The 9,854-nt window shown below is 42.4% G+C and overlaps 1 protein-coding gene across 1 annotated transcript; it reads left to right on the top strand.

The window, feature by feature from the left end:
- The first annotated feature begins 889 nt into the window (after window positions 1-889).
- On the top strand, window positions 890-1,894 carry LOC110732483. Its single transcript, XM_021912431.1, has one exon. The coding sequence runs from the start codon at window positions 890-892 to the stop codon at window positions 1,892-1,894; it is 1,005 nt and encodes a 334-aa protein (XP_021768123.1).
- Window positions 1,895-9,854: the final 7,960 nt, after the last annotated feature.

The following is a 9,854-nucleotide window of genomic DNA, read 5'->3' as shown; positions in this document are numbered from 1 at the left end:
ATACTGTGTTAGTTTTAGTCCGGAAATTCGAGCTAAGAAACGAGTGGTTGATTGATTATAGTTTATCTGAGGTGGAATATTTGTAAAGAATTGATAACGAAGTTTTAATCATTAATTTTTTTTTTTGTTATAATATGGTACTCATCCAAGAATTTATTATATCCAAGAAGTTTTAATCATTAATGCTCTGTATTTTGCTTCGTCTTCTGCTTTCGTCTTTCTTCGCTTATCCTATGTCGCTGATTTTGCGTTAATCGTCTTGCATAATTTTTGATTGGGATCGGGATCCTGTTTAATCCATTCAATAGGTTTGATGATTTTGGGGTTTTTGATCGTTTTCTTTGTTGATTGTTACTACTTCTTTTGGATTGATCAGTCTAATATTTGCGGGATATTAGTAATGAGAAAATATTGTATGTTTTATTGGGAGTTTTTATACATTATAGAGAATAATACGGTTAACAAAAATTTTTTTTTATAGAATTTTTTGAGAAGTGGATGTATCTTTACAGTGTATTAATTAATAAGCAAGCTTGTCATTGAAATACTTTGAATCAATCATTGCGTGCAAAGACCTTATTGATACATTACTTTTTATAATCCGATTACATACGTATTTCCACAACTTACTTGTCCCAAAATAACGTTTTTGTTTTTTTTTTAAGGTTTGTGTTTATTATGGTAAATTAAGGTTCATGTTTTGTTATGATAATTGATTAGTAGACTTAATTATGGTCTCATGAACAATAACCTTCTCAAAGTTCAATACGCAAATCTTGTTATAATTACTTACTTGAAATTAGTTATCTTAATTGAAACTTGGAGTATATATATTTATTATACCATCTTAGTTCCTAATTTATAATATTGTTTTATATATCAGTGAATCATGTCAAACCTTGCAAAACTCGAATTTGTTGCTCTTGATATTACTGGAAACAACTATCTGTCTTGGGTGTTAGATGCTGAAATACACTTAGATGCAAAGGGACTTGGTGATACTATTAAAGAAAACAATACTGCAACAAGCCAAGATAAGGCTAAAGATATGATATTCCTTCGCCATCACCTTCATGAAGGCCTTAAAACTGAATACTTGACTATGAAAGACCCACAAGTCCTTTGGAGTAATCTAAAGGACAGGTATGACCACCAGAAAACTGTGATATTACCAAAGGCTCGTTATGACTGGTTACATTTAAGATTACAAGACTTTAAGTCTGTGAGTGAATACAACTCAACCATGTTTAGAATTACATCACAATTGAAATTATGTGGAGAGAAAATCACGGATGCAGAAATGTTAGAAAAAACATACTCTACTTTTCAAGCAAACAATGTTGTCCTGCAGACACAATACCGTGAAAAGGGTTTTACAAAATATTCTGAATTGATATCTTGTCCCCTTGTGACCGAGCAAAATAATGAACTATTAATGAAAAATCATGAATCACGCCCAACTGGCTCTACTCCATTCCCTGAAGCGAATGCGACATCCCATAGTGGGAAAGAGAAAAAGGCTAGAGATCACGCCAGCAGTCGAGGTCGTGGACGAGGTCGTGGTCGCGGCCGCGGATGTGGACATGATCGTGGTCGAGGTGGTCATTTTAGAAACTCATACTCTCACCAGAAGTGGGACAATAAAGATGGAAATAAGAATGAGAAGGATAAATATGAAAACATATGCTACCGTTGTGGAGGAAAAGGCCATTGGTCTCGTGTGTGTCGCACACCAAAACATCTAGTAGACCTTTATCAACAATCAATCAAACAGAAAGGAAAGAAAGTAGAAACAAATTTGGTGTATGAGGATGGTGAAGGTGATTTTGATTACGGTGATAAAACTCACCTGGAAGCAGCTGATTTCTTTCCTAATTCTGAAGAAAATAATTGAATAAATTATGATACATTGGCGAATAAACACTATTAATTAGCTTGCATTTATTTTAGAATTTTATCGTAGTACTGTGATTTTATGCTTTATGGGACATTTGTTTTTGGATATTTTTATGTTTTCGGATATTTCATTATTATTATTATCAGTCATTTATTAATTTAAGTTATTTGGTTTAGTGAATCTTATTTTAGTTCCTTTAATTCTATTAGAATATTAATTTGAGAATTTTTAGTATAAAGGTTCATATAATTGGGCAAGAGGAACGAATATGAGTCTTATAAGAATTATTTTACTTTGCTATACATACATTGATAAAAGAATTTGTGACTTAAAAGGTGCAAGAGATTTAAAGGTAATTGGATTAATTTAATGCCCCCACATGCAAGGATTAGGGGGAGATAGTATTTATATCATTATTTTATGTAATCCTTGCACATAAATAATAAAATATATTGATGGTCAGTTTGGTACATACATTAACTTAAATATTAATGTTTTAATTAATAAAAGTGGTCACATGTTAATTAATATATTTCAAAATGATACCATCCTGAAGATGGATATGAATAGATGTCATTAGCTATATACCTTTATAAGTTGCTAATGAACCTAAAGCACGCCTGAAGCGTGGTATCCGTAGCCGAGCCCAATAGATTCCAAAGATAAGAATATTCAAACAGGAAAAGAGCAATTATTGACAATAGTAAATTTGAGGAAGTAATACGTTTTGATAGACCTTTATAAGAGATTATATTTAGTAAAATGGATATGTACCATGATTATATAGAGTACTCTAGAAGAGTATAGAATTATCCAACAAACTTAGCATGTATCAAGATTATAGTCAAAGCTCTAGCAGAGTATAAAATTTTGGATCAAGTATTAGTTGATTGTCTTGCCAATTATATAAAGAAACACATTTTGGTGTTCTAATATCACATCATATTATGTTCATAAAGTGATCACCTGGAAAACTAACCGTAATATAAATTTAGATAAATGATTGGATGTGATAATTAAATTAGGCCATCCGGGTTCAATAAATACCCGTTATAGAAACCTGAAGTTTCATTTGATAATGTGCTGACACTCTCTCAATGTTAGATATATGAAGTGAATTGAATGGCAAGACATAACATTGAGATTGAACTATATTTGGATTCTGATTTTCAATGATTTGTGTTGAAGAAAATTTCAAGAGATAATATATTCGTTCTGAATAAATTTTCATACGAATAATAGGTGACTAGAAGTTCACCAGAATAACTTATATGTTATCACATGTTGGTGACCAGAAGCTCACCAAATACAAGTTGTATGAGAAAATTCTGAATATTTAATTAGTATCATACTATCAAGGTTTCTAGTGATCTAGAAGATCATCACCTAGTAGAATTACAATCAAGTTTATATTTGTATAATAATTCTTTTGATTGGGGATGATTAGGGGATTTTTCCCCACCAATCACCATCTGACAAGTGGACCAATCAGGTTCCGCCATGTGTCCGTCACATGGGCCAATAGGAGCGTGCCACGTGTCAAGCAATGATCCGTCCACCATGGACCAATTACGACACGACACGTGTCCTTCCCATGACACTTGGGATAACCGGTCACCTAGGCCCAACTTCCGAGGGAAGCCCAATCAGCCCAAGGTTAACCTAAACCTAGATTGGCACGTTTCCCGAGGTTATAAATACCTCCCTTAATCCTCATTAAGGGAGATTACATGAATAACACGCTAAAAACGCAGATTACTCACATTAAACACTCTCACCTAGAGAGACCCAATCACTTTAATTTCCGCATTAATTACTCCTTAATCAAGTACTAACTTGACCGTCGAAGGCGGATCTCCAATCATCCGGAGCATCCGTTTGTTTTGCAGGTACAGGCGTCCGGTTCCAGTCTCGGAATAATAACTCTCCCGCAGGACATCAGAAAACCCCGAAACATTTGGCGCCGTCTGTGGGGAGAGTACTTGTGAGATGGCATCCACGTCTGTACCGACTCCTGAAGAGAGACGTCCCCTGGACGACCCTCTAGTTCAGTCGGACCACGATACTGAGAATGAATTTGAAGTTGAAGCTCACACAGCTTCAGACGGGACCCTAAGGGCCCGACGTACCCGTCATACCGAAAGGAGGGAACGGGAACATCTTCAAACTGGAAGTGAGCCAGCAGGCGCACCGCCTGTTCGGCAGCAGCCGACTGATGGGTCTGCTCCCATCACAAGGAACGAACTCATGACCTTCATGAGGGACTTCAAGGGAGAAATTCAAGAGTTGATCAACAAGAAGTCGCCTGCTCTGGACAAGGAGCAGTCGGCTAAGAAACCCTCCACTTCACGGAAGAGGAAGCCAGTTCAAGGGCGAGAGGAGACCCCTCATCCTAAATCTAGGAAGTGGGAGCCACCTGCCCTTGATTTCACAAAATACCGTTTTCCTACTCCAGGAAATAGGAAACCTGTTCGTCATATTCAGGCGGACGGGTCGAGGAAAACATACACAGACGCTCGGCTACTGCTAGATCAGAAGAAGAGTGACCGATTGTCAGAGTCGGCCTCTACTTCAAACTTCCAAGACAGTCTGCGAAATACCTCGATGAGGCATACTCAGTCGTATCGTGAGAGTCAGTCAGGCGGCACCTCCCGTCAGTCCGGCTTTCATAGCGACCAGGCGGTACCAAACTTACCGTTTGTGCCACAACAATATTTTTTACAGCCACCTCCGTTTGGTGGACATGCAGCAAAAAATGTCCAACCTATGGACTGACAGCTACGGTTGCTTAGACTTGGTGAACAGCCGTCGGCCTTCTCCAAGGAAATTACTGAAGCCGCTCAGCCGGCCAAAGTGAAAAATGTATTAGTAGGCGCCTATGACGGCACTACTAACCCAGAAGACCATCTGATGGCATTCACCAACCTGATGTACCTTCAAGGGTTGGATGATCCCACTTGGTGCAAGTGTTTCCCAGCGACTCTCAAAGGAATCGCACAACAATGGTTCGGCAACCTGCCGACTGGTTGTGTAAATAACTTCAGGACGCTTGCTTACTTATTCACCTCCAACTTCGCCATGAACATCCCTGCGAATAAGACGACCCTTGATTTAGGAACAATTCAGCAGGGCGAGAAGGAAGGGCTTCGTTCTTACATCAGGCGGTTTAACCTGATGAGAATACAGATTCAAGGGTTACCGGATGAAGTAGCCTATACTGACTTTTTCAAAGGTCTCAAAGACGGGTCGACCTTCAAATTTGATTTGGTCCGAAAGAGGGTGGCGACTCTTCAAGAGGCCTTGATTTAAGCGGAAGCCTATATACAGGCGACTGATCTTTGTAGTACGGTAAAACAGTCAGACGGGAGAAGGTCCGACAAAAGAGAAGGACAACAGAAACAGTCGTCAAACAAAGACGAGAAGAGAAAAGAGGTCTGGGCGGCTGATTCCTCTAAACAGCCGGCCCAGAAAAGAAAAAAGAATTCAAACCATACTCCCCAAAGTATGCGTTTAACAAGGATAGCCAATTTATCCTAAAGGAAATCAAGGGACGGATCTCAATTGAGAAGCCGGTCCCCATGAAGAGTTATGCAAACAGTCGGAACCAAGAAAAATTCTGTGATTATCATGAAGATGTTGGTCATCACACCAATGAATGCATCAGTCTCATGCGGTATCTGGACCGCCTGGCTGAGCAAGGTGATCTTGACACTTATGTCAAGAAATCTACGGGGAACACTTCCTCAAAAAAGCAGTCGGCCAAAAAGAATCAAAAGGCCGTCAACTCCGATACAGATGATGCAGTCGTCTACACCATTGCAGGCGGCTTCTCAGGAGGTGGCCCCACTTTTAGGGGCAACAAAGACAATATCAGACGCTTAGATGTAAATTCCGTTCACCAAGAACGGCCCTCCAAATATTCATTTCCTGAGATTGTCATCACTAAAGAAGATCTAGGAGGGGTAAGAGGGCCGCATGACGACCCTATTGTTATTGAATGTAAAGTGGCCAACCAGAGAGTTGGTCGAATCCTCATAGATACTGGAAGCTCCTCAGATCTCATCAGTAGCAAATGTCTGTCGAAACTAAAATATCAGACTGATTGCATACATCCGGCATCCCACCCTTTAGTAGGGTTTGGAGGAGGAGTCTTCCACCCAGTGGGACGAGTGGATTTACCCATCCGCCTGGGCGAAAAAGGGGAAGGACGACACATGGTAGTCCGGTTCCTGGTAGTAGAAGAACTCTCGGCCTACAACATGATTCTGGGACGACCAACCCTGAATAATTCCAAGGCTGTTATAATCCCATCTCTTATGTTGCTCAAGTTTGAGAGGGATAATGGAACAGTCGGGTCCCTAAGGGGAGATCAGAGGATGGCCCGAGAGTGCTATCTCTCGGATGTCAAGCCCACTGTTATGGCCACTGGGTCAAGTGGTGGAAAAACAAACCTTGACAATGTCAAGGAGAGTACGCCTGTTCAAGAAGCAGGCGGTAAGAAGAGAAAGGCATCCCAGACTACTTCACTAAATGGGTAGAGGCGGAGGCTGTAAAGGGAATCAAGACGAAGGATGTAATTTCATTCATTTGGAAAAATGTCATCACTCGGTTTGGGGCTCCCATGTCTATGGTTTTTGATAATGGTCCCCAATTTGAGACGCCTGTTCTCAAAAGCTGTTTGGGTGACCAAGGAATTGCACACTACTTTGCATCTGTCGGCCGTCCACAAGCAAACGACCAGGTAGAAGCCTTTAATAAAATTATCTCAGACGGTCTCAAGAAAAAGATTGAACGAGCAGGCGGCCTATGGGCGGATGAATTACCACATGTTCTCTGGGCCATTAGGACGACTGTAAAAGGGTCGACTGGAGAAACTCCATTCCTCCTAACCTATGGTGCGGAAGCTGTTCTTCCAATTGAACACTACGAGCCGACTCTTCGAGTAATGCTATATGACGAAGAGGCAAACTGGGAAGCCATGCGCCTGGCATTAGACTCACTTCCTGAAAGGAGGGGCAATGCTGTCTTGCGCCATGAAATTTACCGCCTGAGAATGACTAGATCATACAACAAAAAAGTACACAGGCGTCCACTCAAAGTGAGGGACTTTGTACTTAGAAAAATGGAAGCAGTTGGTAGGGCTAATGAGTCTGGCAAACTAACTCCCAACTGGGAAGGACCCTACCGAATCTGTGAAGAGGTCAGGGACGGTACCTACAGTCTGGGAACACCAGACGGACAACCGTTGCCTCGAACTTGGAATGTAGATAATCTTAAGAAATATTTCTTTTGAATGATGTAAATAGTCAAGGACTACTTAATAAAAGTTTTCATACTTAATATTCAATTTTGTACTAAGAGGGGCATGCCTGCTGACAAACAGTCGGCTACTCTCCATGTTTAATTTTTATTCTTACTTAAGAAGGGCAGACCGCCTATACATTTACAGTCGGCTACTCTCCATTGAGTATTTTACTCTATCTTCATAGGGGCATGCCGCCTGTACCTTTACAGTCGGCTACTCTCCATTGAGTATTTTACTCTATCTTCAGAGGGGCATGCCGCCTGTACCTTTACAGTCGGCTACTCTCCATTGAGTATTTTACTCTATCTTCAGAGGGGCATGCCGTCTGTACCTTTACAGTCGGCTACTCTCCATTGAGTATTTTACTCTATCTTTAGAGGGGCATGCCGCATGTACCTTTACAGTCGGCTACTCACCATTGAATATTTTACTCTATCACCATAGGGGCACGCCGTCTGGACATATAGTCGGCTACTCTCCATAGAAGAGGGCCGACTGGTTCCAAACACACAGCCACCCCCCCTTATACTTAACTTAAAATGATCAGGGCCTGGCCGACCCTGTGCCTAAACAGGCGACTACCCTCCTTTTACTTAGCACCTACGTTCACCAAGAACTAACCAAGGCCACAGGCCGAATGATCAGACCAGGCGCCAAGCCAACTAATCCAATCTTCAAAACTAATACGACCTGTCCCAACATCATAGCAGGCGTCCGGCGGCATCCCTCCGGATGAAATTCGTCGCAGAGAGTAGCTCCCTTTTGGGTGGAACATTGCTCTATAAACTAATTACACGGCACCTATACGACTGCCCCCAAGGGCAACCACGTAGCCGTTTTTGAGACAAGGATAACTCTATCACTAACCAAACCAGTGGTAGCAGTTGACATCTGAGTCAGATGACCGTCTGTATTACTTGGGATAAATGCAGGGGGTACCTCTTGAGTTAATAGCCAACAAACATTGGCAAATCAAAAGGATCAGCCGGCCTCCGCCGCCTGGTACCTTTACTACTCAAGCAGGAGTGACAGCGACTGAGTAACACCAAAGTTAACTCATAGTCACTCTCTCAAACTTAGTATGGAGCCTAAAAGGTATGAGTCGTCCGCCTGTTTTTAGCAAACAGGGGCTCTCAACCACTACTCCTGCTAGGTTAACAACCTATGAGTTAAAAGCCAACAAACATTGGCAAATGAAGGGGAACAACCGGTACCAACCGCTTGATACCTCTACTACTCAGTTACTTGGCGACTAGGTAACAACCATGTTTACTTGGTCAAACCACTTTCCTACTTGGTTAATTTTACAAATGACAGGACCGCCTGCCTAAAGGGGATCCAGTCTTTAAAGTGGTTCGAATACCGATTGGATAAATGGCCGACTGATCGTCTAGCCTGGAAACAGACAACCAGTCGTCCAGGGGCATAGGCGGCGTGACTAACTATCCGTACCTATCTGCAACTATCGGCCATGTAAAGCAATCGGTATAGTGTACAATTGGATATCAGAATATTCAATACTTAAACAAATTTAAAGCAAAACAAAAAATTCATTAAAAAGAAGCCGGTCATCAAAGACCGGCAAAATATTCAGAGCCCCGGCCCCCTGGCCGGGTAAATACAAACAAACGGCACGCAGGCCGTGGAAAGAAGACATAAAGCTTAAGAAGGGGGCAGGTCTTCAATATTAGCAGCTGCCGCCTGGTCAGCACTCTTCTTGCTGGACTCGGCTTCAGCTGCATCCTTCTTTGATGCATTACCCCCAAGCGGCACAAGCGCCACTACCGGCTGCTCCTCCTCCTCCAACGCTTCCTCCAACGCCTCTTCCTCAGCAGCCGCCAGGATCTCTTGATTATATGTATCAGAACACTGGCGGTACGTTTTTTCCCATGAGGCAAAGTCGGCATTGGGGAAGAGGCGGCCCCAAGTCATGCGCTGGATTTGAGCAGAGTCTTCCATCATCTCCCGGACCAGCTCTTTCTTTTCTTGCTCGGCCTTTTCCGAGAGCTCCTGAGTAAGACTCTTCTCCTGGGTCACCAGGCGTACCTTTACGCTCGCCAAGGATTTCTCCAAGGTTTCGTATGAGGACATCTTTTGGCGAAGAGGTCTCAGCTCGGCCTTGAGGTTGTTGATGGTCGCCTCCAGCTCGCTATTCCTCTTCTGGGCCGCCTTTAACTGAGCCCGGATAGCGGCGGTAGCCTGCGCCTGATAATAAAGAATATCAATGGTCAGAAATTCATTTTGGGCAATTTGAAACATTGCCTTATCACAGTCAGAGGCGGCCATAGCTTTTGCAGCCTTTACCTCTTTGTTCTTCCGGTCAAGCGGCTTGCGAAGGCCGTTCACTCGGAGCAGGGCCTAAGTACAAAGGGGAACAGGCGTCAGTTTCCAAACAAAAAGAAAACAGGCGTCCTGGAATTCAAATACTCAAAAATATGCTAAGTATACCTCAGCAAGGACCCCTGCAATCCCGTCTAGGTCAAGGGTGCCGACACCCCTGACCGCCTCCCTTTCAGCTGGAGGAACGGCCTTGATCATAGACTTGGCCACCTCGACCAAGTCAGGCTCCTGAGGGCCGGCTGCATCAAGCATAAACAAACGGATTAGACCTAGTAAAGAAGGGAGCAAGTCTAAAATTTACAAGGACAATTT

This window comes from Chenopodium quinoa, unplaced genomic scaffold (assembly GCF_001683475.1).
Source record: "Chenopodium quinoa cultivar QQ74 unplaced genomic scaffold, ASM168347v1, whole genome shotgun sequence".
NCBI classification, from domain to species: Eukaryota; Viridiplantae; Streptophyta; class Magnoliopsida; order Caryophyllales; family Amaranthaceae; genus Chenopodium; species Chenopodium quinoa.
This window is presented reverse-complemented; position numbering and strand designations above follow the sequence as displayed.